General features: G+C 33.1%; 1 protein-coding gene across 1 annotated transcript in view; it reads left to right on the forward strand.

Annotated features, from left to right (window-relative positions):
* The window catches only part of LOC139525508 (uncharacterized), a 165,069-nt gene that overhangs the window by 123,443 nt on the left and 18,703 nt on the right, over positions 1-22,923 (forward strand). The window contains exons 21-22 of the mRNA XM_071320900.1: positions 19,679-20,451; positions 21,642-21,672. Of these exons, the coding sequence (XP_071177001.1) occupies positions 19,679-20,451; positions 21,642-21,672 (804 nt within the window). The remainder of the gene's footprint in view (positions 1-19,678; positions 20,452-21,641; positions 21,673-22,923) is intronic.

A 22,923-nucleotide genomic window follows, 5' to 3' on the forward strand; every position in this document is an offset into this window, starting at 1 on the left:
TATAAGTGCCCATATTGATGCCTATTGAAACAAATTATTCATTGTTTCCCCTTTTTGAAATATTTGTCAAAAGATACAACAAGCTTTATACACAGATTTAAATGAAACTTGTATTTTGATGGAAGATGTCATCAATAGTCTGAAATTCTACAGACATTTATTCTCCATGATTATGAAATATCAACTATTCATGTTTAGTTCTCGCATCATGTTGTAACTGCGTTACTTTCTATTTATATTGGGGAACATTTTTCATCCTGAAATCCGAACCTCACCAATGGAGCATGAATTCCTGCTAAATTAAAGCAATAGTTCCAAACGGTGAAGTTGAAAATAATTTTTACGGACACCATCACGAGTTGGTTGACCGTTTTGAAATATTCGTTTCACAGATGATAACGGATATTTTCCTCCTGTCGTATCTATAATCCCGTACCCTTTTCACGAATTTAACCTACCGAATTAAACTTGGTACCACTTTTGAACTAACATGAGCAACACGGTGGGTGCCATATTTGAACCTGGATCTGCTTGCCCCTGCTAAGCAACTGAGATCACCACAAGTTTTTGGTGAGGTTATTGTTGCTTAATCTTTAGTTTTCTATGTTGTGTTCTCTGTACTATTGTTTGTCTGTTTGTCTTTTTCTTTAGACATGGCGATGTCAGTTTATGAGTAAGAATGTCCCTCTAGTATATTTTGCCCCTATTTCATAATATCATATTTGTCTGTTTGTCTTTTTCTTTTTTAGCCATGGCGGTTTAAATGTCCCTCTGGTATATTTTGCCCCTATTTTATCATATCATATTTGTCTGTTTGTCTTTTTCTTTTTTAGCCATGGCGATGTCAGTTTATGAGTTTAAATGTCCCTCTGGTATATTTTGTCCATATTTTATAATATCATATTTGTCTGTTTGTCTTTTTCTTTTTTAGCCATGGCAATGTCAGTTTATGAGTATGAATGTCCCTCTGGTATATTTTGCCCCTATTTCATAATATCATATTTGTCTGTTTGTCTTTTTCTTTTTTAGCCATGGCGATGTCAGTTTATGAGTTTGAATGTCCCTCTGGTATATTTTGCCCCTATTTTATAATATCATATTTGTCTGTTTGTCTTTTTCTTTTTTAGCCATGGCGATGTCAGTTTATGAGTTTAAATGTCCCTCTGGTATATTTTGTCCATATCTTATAATATCATATTTGTCTGTTTGTCTTTTTCTTTTTTAGACATGGCGATGTCAGTTTATGAGTATGAATGTCCCTCTCGTATCTTTCAACCCCTATTTTAATATATAATATCATATTTGTCTGTTTGTATTGTTCTTTTTTAGCCATGGCAATGTCATCCGTTTATGAGTTTGAATGACCCTCTTCTATACTTCGCACCTTTTTTATAATATCATATTTGTCTGTTTGTCTCTTTTCTTTTTTAGCCATGGCGATGTCAGTTTATGAGTTTGAATGTCCCTCTGGTATCTATCGCCCGTATTTAATAATATCATATTTGTCTGTTTTTCTTTTTCTTTTTTAGCCATGGCGATGTCAGTTTATGAGTTTGAATATCCCTCTCGTATCTAATGCCCCTATTTAATAACATCATATTTGTCTGTTTGTCTTATTTTTTTTTAGCCATGGCGATGTCAGTTTATGAGTTTGAATGTCCCTCTGGTATATTTCGTCCCTATTAAATAATATCATATTTGTCTGTTTGTCTTTTTCTTTTTTAGCCATGGCGATGTCAGTTTATGAGTTTGAATATCCCTCTCGTATCTAATGCCCCTATTTAATAACATCATATTTGTCTGTTTGTCTTTTTCTTTTTTAGCCATGGCGATGTCAGTTTATGAGTTTGAATGTCCCTCTGGTATATTTCGTCCCTATTAAATTATATCATATTTGTCTGTTTGTCTTTTTCTTTTTTAGCCATGGCGATGTCAGTTTATGAGTTTGAATGTCCCTCTGGAATATTTCACCCCTATTTTATAACATCATATTTGTCTGTTTGTCTTTTTCTTTTTTACCCATGGCGATGTCGGTTTATGAGTTTGGATGTCCCTCTGGTATATTTCGCCCTTATTTTATATTATCATATTTGTCTGTTTTTCTTTTTCTTTTTTAGCCATGGCGATGTCAGTTCACGAGTATGAATGTCCCTCCGGTATATTTTGTCCCTATTTTATAATATCATATTTGTATGTTTGTCTTTTCCTTTTTTAGCCATGGCGATGTCGGTTTATGAGTTTGAATGTCCCTCTGGTATATTTCGCCCCTTTTTTATAATATCATATTTTTCTGTTTGTCTTTTTCTGTTTTGGCCATGGCGATGTCATCAGTTTAGGAGTTTGAATGACCCTCTTCTATACTTCGCACCTTTTTTATAATATCATATTTGTCTATTTGTCTCTTTTCTTTTTTAGCCATGGCGATGTCAGTTTATGAGTTTGAATGTCCCTCTGGTATCTATCGCCCCTATTTAATAATATCATATTTGTCTGTTTGTCTTTTTCTTTTTTAGCCATGGCGATGTCAGTTTATGAGTTTGAATATCCCTCTCGTATCTAATGCCCCTATTTAATAACATCATATTTGTCTGTTTGTCTTTTTCTTTTTTAGCCATGGCGATGTCAGTTTATGAGTTTGAATGTCCCTCTGGTATATTTCGTCCCTATCAAATAATATCATATTTGTCTGTTTGTCTTTTTCTTTTTTAGCCATGGCGATGTCAGTTTATGAGTTTGAATATCCCTCTCGTATCTAATGACCCTATTAAATAACATCATATTTGTCTGTTTGTCTTTTTCTTTTTTAGCCATGGCGATGTCAGTTTATGAGTTTGAATGTCCCTCTGGTATATTTCGTCCCTATTAAATAATATCATATTTGTCTGTTTGTCTTTTTCTTTTTTAGCCATGGCGATGTCAGTTTATGAGTTTGAATGTCCCTCTGGAATATTTCACCCCTATTTTATAACATCATATTTGTCTGTTTGTCTTTTTCTTTTTTACCCATGGCGATGTCGGTTTATGAGTTTGGATGTCCCTCTGGAATATTTCACCCCTATTTTATAACATCATATTTGTCTGTTTGTCTTTTTCTTTTTTACCCATGGCGATGTCAGTTTATGAGTTTGAATGTCCCTCTGGAATATTTCACCCCTATTTTATAACATCATATTTGTCTGTTTGTCTTTTTCTTTTTTACCCATGGCGATGTCGGTTTATGAGTTTGGATGTCCCTCTGGTATGTTTCGCCCTTATTTTATATTATCATATTTTTCTGTTTGTCTTTTTCTTTTTTAGCCATGGCGATGTCAGTTTACGAGTATGAATGTCCCTCCGGTATATTTTGTCCCTATTTTATAATATCATATTTGTATGTTTGTCTTTTCCTTTTTTAGCCATGGCGATGTCGGTTTATGAGTTTGAATGTCCCTCTGGTATATTTCGCCCCTTTTTTATAATATCATATTTTTCTGTTTGTCCTTTTCTTTTTTGGCCATGGCGATGTCATCAGTTTATGAGTTTGAATGTCCCTCTGGTATATTTCGCCCCTTTTTTATAATATCATTTTTTTCTGTTTGTCCTTTTCTTTTTTGGCCATGGCGATGTCATCAGTTTATGAGTTTGAATGTCCCTCTGGTATATTTCGCCCCTTTTTTATAATATCATTTTTTTCTGTTTGTCCTTTTCTTTTTTGGCCATGGCGATGTCATCAGTTTATGAGTTTGAATGTCCCTCTGGTATATTTCGCCCCTTTTTTATAATATCATATTTTTCTGTTTGTCCTTTTCTTTTTTGGCCATAGCGATGTCATCAGTTTATGAGTTTGAATGTCCCCCTGATATACTTCGCACCTTTTTTATAATATCATATTTGTCTGTTTATCTTTTTCTTTTTCATCAATTGTGATGTCAGTTTATAAGTTTGAATGTCCCTCTGGTATCTATCACCAGTTTTTAATAATATCATATTTGTCTGTTTGACTTTTTCTTTTATAGCCATGGCGATGTCAGTTTATGAGTTTGAATGTCCCTCTGGTATATTTCGCCACTATTTGATAATATCATATTTGTCTGTTTGTCTTTTTCTTTATTAGCCATTGCGATGTCAGTTTATGAGTTTGAATGTCCCTCTGGTATATTTCGCCCCTATTTTATAATATCATATTTGTCTGTTTGTCTTTTTAGCTCACCTGGTCCAAAGGGCCAAGTGAGTTTTTCTCATCACTTTGCGTCCGGCGTCCGTCGTCCGTCGTCGTCCGGCGTTAGCTTTTACAAAAATCTTCTCCTCTGAAACTACTGGGCCAAATCAAACCAAACTTGGCCACAATCATCATTGGGGTATCTAGTTTAAAAAATGTGTGGCGTGACCCGGCCAACAACCAAGATGGCCGCCACGGCTAAAAATAGAACATAGGGGTAAAATGCAGTTTTTGGCTTATAACTCAAAAACCAAAGCATTTAGAGCAAATCTGACGAAGTAAAAATGTTTATCAGGTCAAGATCTATCTGCCCTGTAATTTTCAGATAAATCGGTCAATCGGTTGTTGGGTTGCTGCCCCTGAATTGGTAATTTTGAGGAAATTTTGCTGTTTTTGGTTATTATCTTGAATATTATTATAGATAGAGATAAACTGTAAAGAGCAATAATGTTCAGCAAAGTAAGATCTACAAATAAGTCTACATGATCAAAATGGTCAGTTGACCCGTTTAGGAGTTATTGCCCTTTATAGTCAATTTTTAACCATTTTTCGTTAATTAAAGTAATCTTTTACAAAAATCTTATCCTCTGAAACTTCTGGGCCAAATTAATCTAAACTTAGCCACAATCATCTTTGGGGTATCGAGTTTAAAAAATGTGTGGCGTGACCTGGTCAACCAACCACGATGGCCGCCACGGCTAAAAATTGAACAAAGGGGTAAAATGCAGTTTTTGGCTTATAACTCAAGAACCAAAGCATTTTGAGGAAATCTGACATGGGATAAAAATGTTTATCAGGTCACGATCTATCTGCCCTGAAATTTTATGATGAATCGGTCAATCGGTTGTTGGGTTGCTGCCCCTGAATTGGTAATTTTGAGGAAATTTTGCTGTTTTTGGTTATTATCTTGAATATTATTATAGATAGAGATAAATTGTAAACAGCAATAATGTTCAGCAAAGTAGGATCTACAAATAAGTGAACATGATCAAAATGGTCAGTCGACCCCTTTAGGAGTTATTGCCCTTTATAGTCAATCTTTAACCATTTTTCATAAATCTAAGTAATCTCCACTGAAACTACTAGGCCACAATCATCTTTGGGGTATCTAGTTTGAAAAATGTGTCCGATGACCTGGCCATTCAACCAAGATGGCCGCCACGGCTAAAAATAGAACATAGGGGTAAAATGCAGTTTTTGGCTTATAACTATGAAACCAAAGCATCTAGAGCAAATCTGACAAAGGTTAATTGTTAATCAAGTCAATATCTATCTGCCCTGAATTTTTCAGATGAATTGGACAACAGGTTGTTGGGTTGCTGCCCTCCAATTGGTAATTTTTAAAGAAATTTTGCCGTTTTTGGTTATCTTGAATACTATTATAGATAGCGATAAACTGTAAACAGCAATAATGTTCAGCAAAGTAAGATCTACAAATAAGTCAACATGACCTAAATGGTCAATTGACCGCTTAAGGAGTTATTGCCCTTTATAGTAAATTTTTAACAATTTTCATTAACTTGGTAAATTTATGTAAATTTTTACCAAATATAGTTCTCTGTTACTAATGGGCAAAGTTCATTATAGATATAATTGTAAGAAGCAAAATCGTTCAGTAAAGTAAGAACTTCAAACACATCACCATCACTAAAATACAATTTTGTCATGAATCCATTTGTGTCCTTTGTTTAATATGCACATAGACCAAGGTGAGCGACACAGGCTCTTTAGAGCCTCTAGTTCTTTTTAGCCATAGCGATGTCAGTTTATGAGTTTGAATGTTCCTCTGGTATATTTCGTCCCTATTTTATAATATCATATTTGTCTGTTTGTCTTTTTCTTTTTTAGCCATGGCGATGTCAGTTTATGAGTTTGAATGTCCCTCTAGCATCTTTCGCCCCTATTTAATAATATCATATTTGTCTGTTTGTCTTTTTCTTTTTTAGCCATGGCGATGTCAGTTTATGAGTTTGAATGTCCCTCTGGTATATTTCGTCCCTATTTTATAATATCATATTTGTCTGTTTGTCTTTTTTTTTTAGTCTTTGCGATGTCAGTTTATGAGTATGAATGTCCCTCTGGTATATTTCACCCCTATTTTATAACATCATATTTGTCTGTTTTTTTTTTGTGTTTTTTAGCCATGGCGATGTCGGTTTATCAGTTTGAATGTCCCTCTGGTATATTTCGTCCCTATTTTATAATTTCATATTTGTCTGTTAGTCTTTTTTTTTAGCCATGGCGATGTCAGTTTATGAGGTTGAATGTCCCTCTGGTATATTTCGTCCCTTTTTTATAATATCATATTTGTCTGTTTGTCTTTTTCTTTTTTAGCCATGGCGATGTCAGTTTATGAGTTTGAATGTCCTTCTGGTATATTTCGTCCCTATTTTCTAATATCATATTTGTCTGTTTGTCTTTTTCTTTTTTAGCCATCGCGATGTCAGTTTATGAGTTTGAATGTCCCTCTGGTATATTTCGTCCCTTTTTTATAATATCATATTTGTCTGTTTGTCTTTTTCTTTTTTAGCCATGGCGATGTCAGTTTATGAGTTTGAATGTCCTTCTGGTATATTTCGTCCCTATTTTATAATATCATATTTGTCTGTTTGTCTTTTTCTTTTTTAGCCATGGCAATGTCAGTTTATGAGTTTGAATGTCCCTCTAGCATCTTTCGCCCCTATTTAATGATATCATATTTGTCTGTTTGTCTTATTCTTTTTTAGCCATGGCGATGTCAGTTAATGAGTTTGAATGTCCCTCTGGTATATTTCGTCCCTATTTTATAATATCATATTTGTCTGTTTGTTTTTATTTTTAGTCATTGCGATGTCAGTTTATGAGTTTGAATGTCCCTCTGGTATATTTCACCCCTATTTTATAACATCATATTTGTCTGGTTTTTTTTTTTTTTTTTTTTAGCCATGGCGATGTCGGTTTATGAGTTTGAATGTCCCTCTGGTATATTTCGTCCCTATTTTATAATATCATATTTGTCTGTTTGTTTTTTTTTCTTTTTTAGCCATGGCAATGTCAGTTTATAAGTTTGAATGTCCCTCTGGTATATTTTGCCCTATTTTAAATTATCATATTTGTCTTTTTCTTTTTTAGCCAAAGCTATGGCAGTTAATGAGTTTGAATGTCACTCTGGTATATTTCGCCCCTTTTTTATAATACTATATAAGAATGTTTGTTTTTTTCTTTTTTAGCCATGGCAATGTCAGTTTATAAGTTTGAATGTCCCTCTGGTATATTTTGCCCTATTTTAAATTATCATATTTGTCTTTTTATTTTTTAGCCAAAGCTATTGCAGTTTATGAGTTTGAATGTCCCTCTGGTATATTTTGTCCATATTTAATAATATCATATTTGTTTGTTTGTCTTTTTATTTTTTAGCCATTGCGATGTCAGTTTATGAGTTTGAATGTCCCTCTGGTATATTTCACCCCTATTTTATAACATCATATTTGTCTGGGTTTTTTTTTCTTTTTTAGCCTTGGCGATGTCGGTTTATGAGTTTGAATGTCCCTCTGGAATATTTCGCCCCTATTTTATCATATCATATTTGTCTTTTTGTCTTTTTCTTTTTTAGCCATGGCGATGTCGGTTTATGAGTTTGAATGTCCCTCTGGTATTTATCGCCCCTATTTTATAATATCATATTTGTATGTTTGTCTTTTTCTTTTTAGCCATGGCGATGTCGGTTTATGAGTTTGAATGTCCCTCTGGTATACTTCGCCCCTTTTTTATAATATCATATTTTCTGTTTGTCTTTTTATGTATTGGCCATGGCGATGTCATCAGTTTATGAGTTTGAATGTCCCTCTGGTATACTTCGCACCTTTTTTATTATATCATATTTGTCTGTTTGTCTTTTTCTTTTTTAGCAATCATGATGTCAGTTTATGAGTTTGAATGTCCATCTGGTATATTTCGCCTTTATTTTATAATATCATATTTGTCTTTTTCTTTTTTAGCCATGGCGATGTCAGTATATGAGTTTGAATGTCCCTCTGGTATATTTTGCCCTATTTTAAATTATCATATTTGTCTTTTTCTTTTTTAGCCAAAGCTGTTGCAGTTTATGAGTTTGAATGTCCCTCTGGTATATTTCACCCCTATTTTATAACATCATATTTGTCTGGGTTGTTTTTTCTTTTTTAGTCATGGCGATGTCGGTTTATGAGTTTGAATGTCCCTCTGGTATTTATCGCCCCTTTTTTATAATATCATATTTGTCTGTTTGTCTTTTTCTTTTTTAGCTATGGCGATGTCGGTTTATGAGTTTGAATGTCCCTCTGGTATTTATCGCCCCTTTTTTATAATATCATATTTGTCTGTTTGTCTTTTTCTTTTTTAGCAATCACGATGTCAGTTTATGAGTTTGAATGTCCATCTGGTATAATTCGCCTCTATTTTATAATATCATATTTGTCTATTTGTCTTTTTCTTTTTTAGCCATGGCGATGTCAGTTTATAAGTTTGAATGTCCCTCTGGTATACTTCGCCCCTTTTTTATAATATCATATTTTTCTGTTTGTCTTTTCTGTTTTGGCCATGGCGATGTCATCAGTTTATGAGTTTGAATGTCCCTCTGGTATACTTTGCACCTTTTTTATAATATCATATTTGTCTGTTTGTCTTTTTCTTTTTTAGCAATCACCATGTCAGTTTATGAGTTTGAATGTCACTCTGGTATATTTCGCCCCTATTTTAAATTATCATATTTGTCTTTTTCTTTTTTAGCCAAAGCTATGGCAGTTGATGAGCTTGAATGTCCCTCTGGTATATTTCGCCCCTATTTTATAATATCATATTAGTCTGGGTTTTTTTCTTTTTACTTTGCACCTTTTTTATAATATCATATTTGTCTGTTTGTCTTTTTCTTTTTAGCCATTGCGATGTCAGTTTATAAGTTTGAATGTCCCTCTGTTATCTATCGCCCGTTTTTAATAATATCATATTTGACTCTTTGTCTTTTTCTTTTTTTAGCCATGGTGATGTCAGTTTATGAGTTTGAATGTCCCTCTGGTATATTTCGCCCCTATCATATAATATCATATTTGTCTGTTTGTTTATTTTTATTTTTTAGCCATTGCGATGTCAGTTTATGAGTTTGAATACCCCTCTGGTATTTTTCGTCCCTTTTTTATAATATCATATTTGTCTGTTTGTTTTTTTCTTTTTAGCCATGGCAATGTCAGTTTATAAGTTTGATTTTCCCTCTGGTATATATCGCCCGTTTTTAATAATATCATATTTGTCTGTTTGACTTTTTCTTTTTTAGCCATGGTGATGTCAGTTTATAAGTTTGAGTGTCCCTCTGGTATATTTCGCCCCTATCATATAATATCATATTTGTCTGTTTGTCTTTTTCTTTTTTAGCCAAAGCTATGGCAGTTTATGAGTTTGAATGTCACTCTGGTATATTTTGCCCCTATTTTATAATATTATATTAGTATGTTTGTTTTTTTTTCTTTTTTAGCCATCGCGATGTCAGTTTATGAGTGTATATGTCCCTCTGGTATTTATCGCCCCTATTTTATAATATCATATTTGTCTGTTTGTCTTTTTCTTTTTTAGCCATGGCGATGTCGGTTCATGAGTTTGAATGTCCCTCTGGTATACTTCGCCCCTTTTTTATAATATCATATTTGTCTGTTTGTCTTTTTCTTTTTTAGCAATCACGATGTCAGTTTATGAGTTTGAATGTCCATCTGGTATATTTCGCCTCTATTTTATAATATCATATTTGTCTATTTGTCTTTTTCTTTTTTAGCCATGGCGATGTCAGTTTATAAGTTTGAATGTCCCTCTGGTATACTTCGCCCCTTTTTTATAATATCATATTTTTCTGTTTGTCTTTTTCTGTTTTGGCCATGGCGATGTCATCAGTTTATGAGTTTGAATGTCCCTCTGGTATACTTTGCACCTTTTTTATAATATCATATTTGTCTGTTTGTCTTTTTCTTTTTTAGCAATCACCATGTCAGTTTATGAGTTTGAATGTCACTCTGGTATATTTCGCCCCTATTTTAAATTATCATATTTGTCTTTTTCTTTTTTAGCCAAAGCTATGGCAGTTGATGAGTTTGAATGTCCCTCTGGTATATTTCGCCCCTATTTTATAATATCATATTAGTCTGGTTTTTTTTCTTTTTACTTTGCACCTTTTTTATAATATCATATTTGTCTGTTTGTCTTTTTCTTTTTAGCCATTGCGATGTCAGTTTATAAGTTTGAATGTCCCTCTGTTATCTATCGCCCGTTTTTAATAATATCATATTTGTCTGTTTGTCTTTTTCTTTTTTTAGCCATGGTGATGTCAGTTTATGAGTTTGAATGTCCCTCTGGTATATTTCGCCCCTATCATATAATATCATATTTGTCTGTTTGTTTTTTTTTATTTTTTAGCCATTGCGATGTCAGTTTATGAGTTCGAATACCCCTCTGGTATTTTTCGTCCCTTTTTTATAATATCATATTTGTCTGTTTGTTTTTTTCTTTTTAGCCATGGCAATGTCAGTTTATAAGTTTGATTTTCCCTCTGGTATCTATCGCCCGTTTTTAATAATATCATATTTGTCTGTTTGTCTTTTTCTTTTTTAGCCATGGTGATGTCAGTTTATAAGTTTGAGTGTCCCTCTGGTATATTTCGCCCCTATCATATAATATCATATTTGTCTGTTTGTCTTTTTCTTTTTTAGCCAAAGCTATGGCAGTTTATGAGTTTGAATGTCACTCTGGTATATTTTGCCCCTATTTTATAATATTATATTAGTATGTTTGTTTTTTTTTCTTTTTTAGCCATCGCGATGTCAGTTTATGAGTGTATATGTCCCTCTGGTATTGATCGCCCCTATTTTATAATATCATATTTGTCTTTTTCTTTTTAGCCATGGCGGTGTCAGTTGATGAGTTTGAATGTCCCTCTGGTATACTTCGCCCCTTTTTTTAAATATCACATTTTTCTGTTTGTCTTTTTCGGTTTTGGCCATAGTGATGTCATCAGTTTATGAGTTTGAATGTCCCTCTGGTTTACTAGCACCTTTTTTATAATATCGTATTTGTCTGTTTGTCTTTTTCTTTTTTAGCCATGGCGATGTCAGTTTATAAGTTTGAATGTCCATCTGGTATATTTCGCCTTTATTTTGTAATATCAAATTAGTCTGTTTCTTTTTTAGCCATGGCAATGTCAGTTTATGAGTTTGAATGTCACTCTAGTATATTTTGCCCCTATTTTATAATATCTTATTTGTCTGTTTGTTTTTTTCTTTTTTAGCCATGGCGATGTCAGTTTATAAGTTTGAATGTCCCTCTGGTATATTTTGCCCTATTTTAAATTATCATATTTGTCTTTTTCTTTTTTAGCCAAAGCTATGCCAGTTAATGAGTTTGAATGTCCCTCTGGTATATTTCGCCCCTATTTTATAATATTATATTTGTCTGTTTGTCTTGTTCTAAATTAGCCATGGTGATGTTAGTTTGTGAGTTCGAATGTCCCTCTGGTATATTTTGCCCTATGTTATAATATCATATTTGTCTTTTTCTGTTTTAGCCATGGCTATGTCAGTTTATGAGTTTTAATGTCCTTCTGGTATATTTCGCCCTTATTTTATAATATTATATTTGTCTGTTTGTCTTTTTCTATATTAGCCATGGTGATGTTAGTTTATGAGTTTGAATGTCCATCTGGTATATTTTGCCCTATGTTATAATATCATATTTGTCTTTTTCTTTTTTAGCCATTGCAATGTCAGTTTATGAGTATGAATGTCCCTCTGGTATATTTTGCCCCTATTTCATAATGTCATAGGTATATTTATGAGTATGAATGTCCCTCTAGTATATTTCGCCCGTATTTTATAATATCATATTTGTCTGTTTGTCTTTTTCTTTATTAGTCATGGTGATGTCAGTTTATGAGTTTGAATGTCCCTCTGGTATATTTAGCCCCTATTTCATAATATCATATTTGTCTGTTTGTCTTTTTCTTTTTAGCTCACCTGGCCCGAAGGGCCAAGTGAGCTTTTCCCATCACTTTTCGTCCGTCGTCCGTCGTCCGTCGTCGTCCGTCGTCCGTCGTCCGTCGTCCGTCGTCGTCCGTCGTCGTTAACTTTTACAAAAATCTTCTCCTCTAAAACTACTGGGCCAAATTAAAATAAACTTGGCCACAATCATCATTAGGGTATCTAGTTTAAAAAATTTGTGGCGTGACCCGGCCAACCAACCAAGATGGCCGCCATGGCTAAAAATAGAACATAGGGGTAAAATTGGTTTTTTGGCTTATAACTCAAAAACCAAAGCATTTAGAGCAAATCTGACATCGGATAAAATTGTTTATCAGGTCAAAATCTATCTGCCCTGATATTTTCAGATGAATCGAACAACCCGTTGTTAGGTTACTGCCCCTGAATTGATAATTTTAAGGAAATTTTGCTGTTTTTGGTTATTATCTTGAATATTATTATAGATAGAGATAAACTGTAAACAGCAATAATGTTCAGCAAAGTAAGATTTACAAATAAGTCAACGTGACCGAAATGGTCAGTTGACCCCTTTAGGAGTTATTGCCCTTTTTAGTCCATTTTTAACCATTTTTCGTAAATCTTAGTTATCTTTTACAAAAATCTTCTCCTCTGAAACTACTGGGACAAATTAATCCAAACTTGGCCACAATCATCATTGGGGTATATAGTTTAAAAATGTGTGGCGTGACCCGGCCAACCAACCAAGATGGCCGCCATGGCTAAAAATTGAACATAGGGGTAAAATGGGGTTTTTGGCTTATAACTCAAAAACCAAAGCATTTAGAGCAAATCTGACATGCGTAAAATTGTTTGTCAGGTCAAGTTCTATCTGCCCTGAAATTTCAGATGAATCAGACAACATGTTGTTGGGTTGCTGCCCCTGAATAGGTATTTTAAGGAAATTTTGCTGTTTTTGGTTATGATCTTGAATATTATTATAGATAGAGATAAACTGTAAACAGCAATAATGTTCAGCAAAGTAAGATTTACAAATAAGTCAACATGATCGAAATGGTCATTTGACCCCCTTAGGAGTTATTGTCTTTTTCTAGTCAATTATTAACAATTTTAATATGACGTGCTTCTTTCGCTTTGTAAACAACACTGTGATAAAATTCTCGATATGGGCCGTGATATTCGTTAATTTTATCCCTCGCTAACGCTCAGGATAAAATTCGAATATCACGGCCCAGGCCATGTGTAAAATTCCAATAATTTATGGCTTCCATGAATTATTTCTTAATTTTCATAAAATTTGTAAATTTTTATTAACATTTTACCCTGAAACTACTGGGCCAAGTTTATTATTGATAGAGATAATTGTAAGCAGCAAGACTGTTTAGTAAAGTAAGATGTACAAACACATTACTATCACCAAAACACAGTTTTGTCATGAATCCATCTGCTTCCTTTGTTTAATATTCACATAGACGGTCGGAGACCACAATTGTCGTCCCTTGATTTTCGTTGTTCACGAATATAGTCCCTAGTGTTGACAGTGGGTTACTTGCCATTAATTTTTATACCCCTTTCAAATTTATTTCTCCATGTTTAATGCCTCAAATTGCAAGTAGGGGGTGAAATTACACTGTAAAAAAATTTGGGTCCAGAATTTTAAAGGAAAGTAGTGATTTGGTCCAGGTGAAAAAGGTTGAAAATTAGCACTTCGGAAGCTGTCAAAAGATTTCAAGACGCCCTAAACATAAAATTGTCCATATTTTGAGTTAGAGCCGATGAAGTTTTCTATAATTTTAATATAATTTGTCCCAAAAGTAGTACAACACACTGTAAAAGTTTCTTTGAGAAAGCGCAGGTGCGATTTGTTTTATTTTCATTTATGTTCTAAAAGAAATGCACTACGAAATAATTGTGGTCTCGGACCAGACCAAGGTGAGCGACACAGGCTCTTTAGAGCCTCTAGTTTAGCCATGGTGATGTCAGTTTATGAGTTTGAATGTCCCTCTGGTATATTTAGCCCCTATTTCATAATATCATATCTGTCTGTTTGTCTTTTTCTTTTTTAGCCATGGCTATGTCAGTTTATGAGTTTGAATGTCCCTCTGGTATATTTCTTCCCTATTTCATAATATCATATTACTTTGTTTGTCTTTTTCTTTTTTAGCCATGGTGATGTCAGTTTATGAGTATGAATGTCCCTCTGGTATATTTCGCCCCTATTTTATAATATCATACTCGTCTTTTTGTCTTTTTCATTTTTAGACATGGCGATGTCAGTTTATGAAATTGAATGTCCCTCTAGGATATTTCGCCCCTATTTTATAATATCATATTTGTCTGTTTGTATTTTTCTTTCTCAGCCATGGCTATGTCAGTTTATGAATTTGAATGTCCCTCTGTTATATTTCGCCCCTATTTTATAATATCACATTTGTCTTTTTGTCTTTTTCATTTTTAGACATGGCGATGTCAGTTTATGAGATTGAATGTCCCTCTAGGATATTTCGCCCATATTTTATAATATCATATTTGTCTGTTTGTATTTTTCTTTCTTAGCCATGGCTATGTCAGTTTATGAGTTTGAATGTCCCTCTAGGATATTTCGCCCCTATTTCATAATATCATATTTGTCTTTTTGTTGTTTCTTTTTGAGCCATGGCAATGTCAGTTTATTAGTTTGAATGTCCCTCTGGTATATTTCGCCTCTATTTTATAATATCATATTTGTCTGTTTGTTTTTTTCTTTTTTATCCATGGCAATGTCAGTTTATGAGTTTGAAATCTGGTATATTTCGCCCCTATTTTATAATATCATATTTTTCTGTTTGTCTTTTTCTTTTTTAGCCATTGCAATGTCAGTTTATGAGTTTGAATGTTCCTCTGGTATAATTCTTCCCTATTTTATAATATCATATTTGTTTGTTTGTCTTTTTCTTTTCCAGCCATGGCGATGTCAGTTTTTGAGTTTGAATGTCCCTCTGGTATATTGCGCCCCTATTTTATAATATCATATTTGTCTGTTTGTTTTTTTCTTGTTTAGCCATGGTGATGTCAGCTTATGAGTTTGAATGTCCCTCTGTTATATTTCGCCCCTATTTTATAATATCATATTTGTCTTTTTGTCTTTTTCTTGTTTAGCCATGGCAATGTCAGTTTATGACTTTGAATGTCCCTCTGGTATATTTCAACCCTATTTTATAATATCATATTTGTCTGTTTGTCTTTTTCTTGTTTAGCCATGGCAATGTCAGTTTATGAGTTTGAATGTCCCTCTGGTATATTTCACCCCTTTTTTTAGCTCACCTGTCCCGAAGGGACAAGTGAGCTTATGCCATCACTTGGCGTCCGTCGTCGTCCGTCGTCTGTCGTCGTCGTAAACTATTTCAAGAATCTTCTCCTCTGAAACTACTGGGCCAAATACTTTCAAACTTTAACTGAATGTTCCTTAGGGTATCTAATTTATAAATTGTATCCGAAGTTTTGATCTATCAACAAACATGGTCGCAATTGCTAAAATTAGAACATAGGGGTCAAATGCAGTTTTTGGCTTAGGTTGTTAGGTTGCTGCCCCTGAATTGGTAATTTTAAGGAAATTTTGCTGTTTTTGGTTATTATCTTGAATATTATTATAGATAGAGATAAACTGTAAACAGGAATAATGTTCAGCAAAGTAAGATTTACAAATAAGTCAACATGACGGAAATGGTCAGTTGACCCCTTTAGGAGTTATTGCCTTTTATAGTCAATTTTTAACCATTTTTCGTAAATCTTAGTAATCTTTTACAAAAATCTTCTCCTCTGAAACTACTGGGCCAAATACTTCCAAACTTTAACTGAATGTTCCTTAGGGTATTTAGTTTGTAAATTGTATCCGAAGTTATGATCTATCAACAAACATGGTCGCCATTGCTAAAATTAGAACATAGGGGCCAAATGCAGTTTTTGGCTTATAACTCAAAAACCAAAGCATTTAGAGCAAATCTGACGTTGGGTAATATTGTTTATCAGGTCAATTTCTATCTGCCCTGAAATTTGCAGATGAATCAGACAACCTGTTGTTGGGTTGCTGCCCCTGAATTGATAATTTTAAGGAAATTTTGCTGTTTTTGTTTATTATCTTGAATATAATTATAGATAGAAATAAACTGTAAACAGCAATAATGTTCAGCAAAGTAAGATCTTCAATTGAGTCAATTTGACCAAAATTGTCAATTGACCCCTTAAGGAGTTATTGCCCTTTAAAGACTTTTTTCACAATTTGTTCATCATGTTGACTTACTTTTAAAAATCTTCTCCTTTGAAACTGCTGTATCAATTTCAGCCAAACTTAGGCTAAATGAGTTTCAGAGTATCTAGTTTGAATTTTATATTTAATTTCCTTGTATGTCAAGAAACATAGCTCCTATAGCTAAAATAGAACATAGGAGAAAATGATTATTTTTTTTGGCTTTTGAAGAAAATAGGACGATCCAAATAACATTTAAATAAATTGAAAAGCCAAAATAATCATTGATGAGAGATTTAACCAAAAGAATTAAGGTGAGCGATTCAGGCTCTTGAGAGCCTCTTGTATAATATCATATTTGTCTGGTTTTTTTTTTCTTGTTTAGCCATGGCGATGTCAGCTTATGTCCCTCTGTTATATTTCGCCCCTATTTTATAATATCATATTTGTCTTTTTGTCTTTTTCTTGTTTAGCCATGGCGATGTCAGTTTATGAGTTTGAATGTCCTTCTGGTATATTTCGCCCCTTTTTTATAATATCATATTTGTCTTTTTGTCTTTTTCTTGTTTAGCCATGGCGAGATCAGTTTATGAGTTTGAATGTCCCTCAAGTATATTTCGCCCCTTTTTTATAATATCATATTTGTCTGTTTGTCTTTTTCTTGTTTAGCCATGGCAATGTCAGTTTATGAGTTTGAATGTCCCTCTGGTATATTTCACCCCTATTTTATAATATCATATTTGTCTTTTTGTCTTTTTCTTGTTTAGCCATGGCGAGATCAGTTTATGAGTTTGAATGTTCCTCAGGTATATTTCGCCCCTATTTTATAATATCATATTTGTCTGTTTGTCTTTTCCTTTTTTAGCCATGGCGATGTCAGTTTATGAGTTTGAATGTTCCTCATGTATATTTCGCACCTATTTTATAATATCATATTTGTCTGTTTGTCTTTTTCTATTTTAGCCATGACGATGTCAGTTTATGAGTTTCAATGTCCCTCTGGTATATTTCACCCCTATTTTATAATATCATATTTGTCTGTTTGTGTTTTTCTTTGTTAGACATGGCGATGTCAGTTTATGAGTATGAATGTCCCTTTGTTATATTTCGCCCCTATTTTATAATATCATATTTGTCTGTTTGTCTTTTCCTTTTTAGCTCACCTGGCCTAAAAGGCCAAGTGAGCTTTTCTCATCACTTGGCGTCCGTCGTCGTCCGTCGTCCGTCGTCCGTCGTCGTCGTTAACTTTTACAAAAATCTTCTCCTCTGAAACTACTGGGCCAAATTAAACCAAACTTGGCCACAATCATCATTGGGGTATCTAGTTTAAAAAATGTGTCCGGTGACCCGGCTAACCATCCAAGATGGCCGCCATGGCTAAAAATAGAACATAGGGGTAAAATGCAGGTTTTGGCTTATAACTCAAAAACCAAAGCATTTAGAGCAAATCTCACATGGGGTAGAATTGTTAAACAGGTGAAGATCTATCTGCCCTGAAATTTTCAGATGAATCGGATAACCCGTTGTTGGGTTGCTGCCCCTGAATTAGTAATTTTAAGGAAATTTTTCTGTTTTTGGTTATTATCTTGAATATTATTATAGATAGAGATAAACTGTAAACAGCAATAATGTTCAGCAAAGTAAGATTTACAAATAAGTCAACATGACTGAAATGGTCAGTTGACCCCTTTAGGAGTTATTGCCCTTTATAGTCAATTTTTAACCAATTTTCGTAAATCTTAGTAATCTTTTACAAAAATCTTCTCCTCTGAAACTACTGGGCCAAATTAATCCAAACTTGGCCACAATCATCTTTTGGGTTAGTAGTTTGAAAAATGTGTCCGGTGACCCGGCCATCCAACCAAGATGGCCACCATGGCTAAAAATAGAACATGGGGTAAAATGCAGTTTTTGGCTTATAACTCAAAACCCAAAGCATTTAGAGCAAATCTGACATGGGGTAAAATTGTTTATCAGGTCAACATTTATCTGCTCTGAAATTTTTAGATGAATCGGACAACCCGTTGTTGGGTTGCTGACCCTGAATTGTTAGTTTTAAGGAAATTTTGCTGTTTTTGGTCATTATCTTGAATTTTATTATTGATAAAGATAAACTGTAAACAACAATAATGTTCAGCAAAGTAAGATTTACAAATAAGTCAACATGACCGAAATGGTCAATTGACCCCCTTAGGATTTATTGTTCTTTATAGTCAATTTTTAACAATTTTAATAAAATTTGTAAATTTTTACTAACATTTTCCACTGAAACTAATGGGCCAAGTTCATTTTAGATAGAGATAATTTTAAGCAGCAAGAATGTTCAGTAAAGTAAGATGTTCAAACACATCACCATCACCAAAACACAATTTTGTCATGAATCCATCTGCTTCCTTTAATATTCACATAGACCAAGGTGAGCGACACAGGCTCTTTAGAGCCTCTAGTTTAGCCATGGCGATGTCAGTTTATGAGTTTGAATGTTCCTCAGGTATATTTTGCCCCTATTTTATAATATCAAATATGTCTGTTTGTCTTTTTCGTATTTAGCCATGGTGATGTAAGTTTATGAGTTTGAATATCCCTCTGGTATATCTCGCCCCTATTTTATAAATATCATACTTCATGTAGTTGTCAATAGAAAAAACCACATTCAGTGTGTTTAACATAATTGTCTTCTTTATATATACGATCACAGCTTGGGAACTTACCTCAAAATTAATATACTACCCATCGAAAAGGAATGTATTTAATCAAAGTAATCATGGTAATAGACATTCAAAATATTTGTTTACTTCATGTACTTAGAATAAATAGTAACTGAGGAGTAAACTCTATGTGCTAAAAGCTGGAAAATAAAAATCTGAACGACAGTATTTGACTGACAAGATGTCATCATGGATGACTGTCATGCCTCATTCTTAGTGTTTCTTCTACAGATAACATAATTATAGAAACCATGCAAACATTTGAAAACTAGCAGTTTTCCCTCAGCACATGTAAGCCTTGTTTCAAATAATTTTCTTCCAAATGGGAAATGATTCAACTTTGATCATCAAATCCTGTTATAACAGACTAGACAGAAAAATAATGTGTTCTAATACAAAAGACATTTAATTGAAATATTAGGATGAATTGTTTTTTCCAGTGATGATCTAAGTGAGCGATACAAATTGTTTTATCATGTAGCTTTTATAGACCGGTATTACCTCATAATATAAACTATATTTTAAGTCTGATAACATATTCTTTATTTCATTTTTATAGATGTTGCATTTTGGCCCAAAGAAAATAAAACAAGGAAAACCTTTCAAAAGATGTCTGAAAATGGAATGATACAAAAAATAGACCTCTACCAGATTTGGGAACAAGAAGAATTCCGTCAGATTTTACCATTTAAAGAGTACATATTTGATATGCTGATACATCTAGATATCGTATCCGAACAACGGAGATATGATACAAAAACAGGAAGTCGTCTACCAATAGAAAACTTCTTTGTACCCTGTATGCTTACACAAAGAAATAATACAGATTACTTGACACAAGAATGTACACCAGAGAGGACTGTAAAATTGGCCTTTGTTTTCAAAGGAACCATCATACCTCCAGCCTTACCAAACCGTCTAATATGTGCATGTCTGAGTATGTGGACATTAAAAGAATACCAAGGACAGAAACTTATGTTTTCTGGGTTTGTTGGGTTATCATTTGATAAAGAGCATGATATTGTTGTCTGTGTAGAAGGAAATAAGATCTTACTGTACCTTGTCCACAAGCGCTCCAAGGGCCTAATAATACCTGATATAGCCACCAGTGTCCGGGATTGTTTGTTTGTTACTTTGGAGAGAATATCTGAATTTTATCAGTCAACTATCCATTGTAAAGCCAACAACAAGTTACCATTCCTCACTGAGTATTCCTGCTCAAAACTAAACTGTTTTACTCCAGAAGAAAATATGGTTGTAGATACAGCGGAATGTCTTTGCGAACATGGTGAAAACATTAAACACAACTGGAGAGTTTGGAATCAGAAACTGGTATGTACTTTACTTTAATTATGTTCATATTGAATAATTCTTATGATGCACAAAAGACAGATATTTATGGACATGATATAGTTGGTTTGTTTCTTTATAAAGAAATAAATTAAAAAAAAAAAACAAATACAAAAATACCGAACTCCAAGGAAAATTCAGAATGGAAAGTCCCCTATCAAATCGCAAAATTTAAAGCTGAAACATAAAAGAAAAAAAAATACAAGGACAATTTTATTCATCAGTATGATAAACAATCATTTTTTTTCAACTCTAGCTTTCTATCTGTTAATTTTTCGTAACTTTTTCGAGTATAATTATAGCAATCCCAGTGTAGCAATTATTTGATAAAACCCCTAATCAATGTGCTGCAATTCACAGACACAGTGTAATGAATAGTATACATTAGACGCAGACATATTGAGCAGAATGATGTTTAAATCTCGAAAATTCATTTACAACTTACAAACTGAAGTAAAAAACACAAAACTGAGAGAATCTTTCGAACTACAAAAAGAGACCAGTTGCTATACATGATGATGTTCTTCTGTTATGCCAACACCAACCACCATGCAAATTTACACTTACTCAAAATGTCATAATAGGTAGGACAACACAATCAGTGTATTTAAAGGTCGCAGAACAAACCATACAATGACCCCAAAAAAGTCAGATAAAGGTATTTGTGGTAGTCTCATTGGTGTAACTTTGTAATTCAAAATATTATGATTAATATGAAAACAAGAAGATGTTGTATGATTGCCAATGAGAAAGCTCTCCACCAGAGATCAAATGACAAAGTCGCAACGCTAGGTCATGGTATGGCATTCACTAATCAGAAAAACCCACACCATATATTCAACTATAAAAGGCCCTGAAATGACAATTGTAAATCAATTCAAAAGTGAAAACTAACGCACTGATTCATGCATAAAACAAAGAACGAAAAAAGTAGGATGTACACCCAACAAATTACAACAACGAAAATACAGGCTCCTGACTTGGGACAGGCACATACAAATTGTGGCTTGATTAAACTTGATAAAACTTGTTCAACATAGTTTGGTAATCAACACTAGTATAACATTATACTAACATATAACTTAAAAGAAGATTCTCTGTTTTGTTTCTTGGTATGTTAGCCGGATGACGTTAGCTACAAATACTTTGTAAAAAAGTTTTTTTCCTTATAGGAACAAATGCAGTGTGATCCTAGTTGTCCAGGTAAATGTATCGACTATTTCTTTTTCTGTTAAAAGATCTCAAAAATATCATAATTCCTTCTCAAGTAAAATATGTTTCTTAGAAGTATATTTCATTTCCATTTAAGTTATATTGCGAGCTGATAACATAAATACAAAACGTAAGTAAGATTCACAATAATCCAGTTCTAAACATTTGTGGAATTGAAATGTGTATCGGCTATCTTTGTGTTCCATTACCACAAAAAAAATCGTTACTGATGAGTCTTTTGTAGACGAAACACACGTCTGTCGTAAATCCCAAAATAATCCTGGTATTTTTGATGAGTTTATATGTATGATATATATATATAAGAGTTGACTAGCATATAAACCTTTACTGTTTTTGTCATGATTTCACTACTCCATGTTGGTTCAAAGTTGGTTGGCTTGCTTGCCAATATTGTTAGGATGTTTACTAAAAAGTAAAATCACAAAAATGCTAAACTCCAAGGAAAATTCAAAATGGAGAGTCTCTAATCAAATGGCAAAATCAAATGCTAAAACCCATCAAACGAATGGACAACAAATGTCATATTCCTGACTTAGTACAGACATTTTCAAATGTAGAAAATGGTGGATTAAATCATGTTTTATAGTGCATAAAAATGCATCGTTATGTTTTTGTATATAACTTGATATGATAAAACAAGGCATATTTATTAATAAGGGAGTTAACTCATGTACAGTTTGGATGTGATTTTTTTTTCATCAGTGACGCTCGATTCTAAAAAAGTTTATCAGGCCAAATAAAGTTCAACGTTGGAGAGCATTGTTGTAGAAATTGGTGTTTTATAAGCGTATAATTTGAAACATTGAACTGCATGTATGTCTTAAGATAAAGGTAACTGAAAATTGCTTAGTTATAGAGTGTTTAGATTTTATAGGTAGATGTAAAAAATGGTTTGCAATGTTGTCAACATCAATACTTTAGTAGGTATAAAGGTAACACATTAGTCATATTATAAAAGCTGTTTGACAAACGCAAGTAAAAATAGTTATATAATTCTAACATGCCTTACTCATGTTTTCATAACGATCGTAATACTATAAAATGCAGAATCATTTCATAGTTCTCATTGAAACATAGATTATGAAATAACTAGTTTGATAATAAATGAAATACAAATTTAAATGTATCAATTTGAGTATCATGATTTTAAACTCTAAATCAGCATTTCTTGACAAAACCTTCACATTTATTTTAGAGCAAATTATATTTTTTATATTTTTA

This window comes from Mytilus edulis, chromosome 5, assembly GCF_963676685.1.
Source record: "Mytilus edulis chromosome 5, xbMytEdul2.2, whole genome shotgun sequence".
Classification (NCBI taxonomy): domain Eukaryota; kingdom Metazoa; phylum Mollusca; class Bivalvia; order Mytilida; family Mytilidae; genus Mytilus; species Mytilus edulis.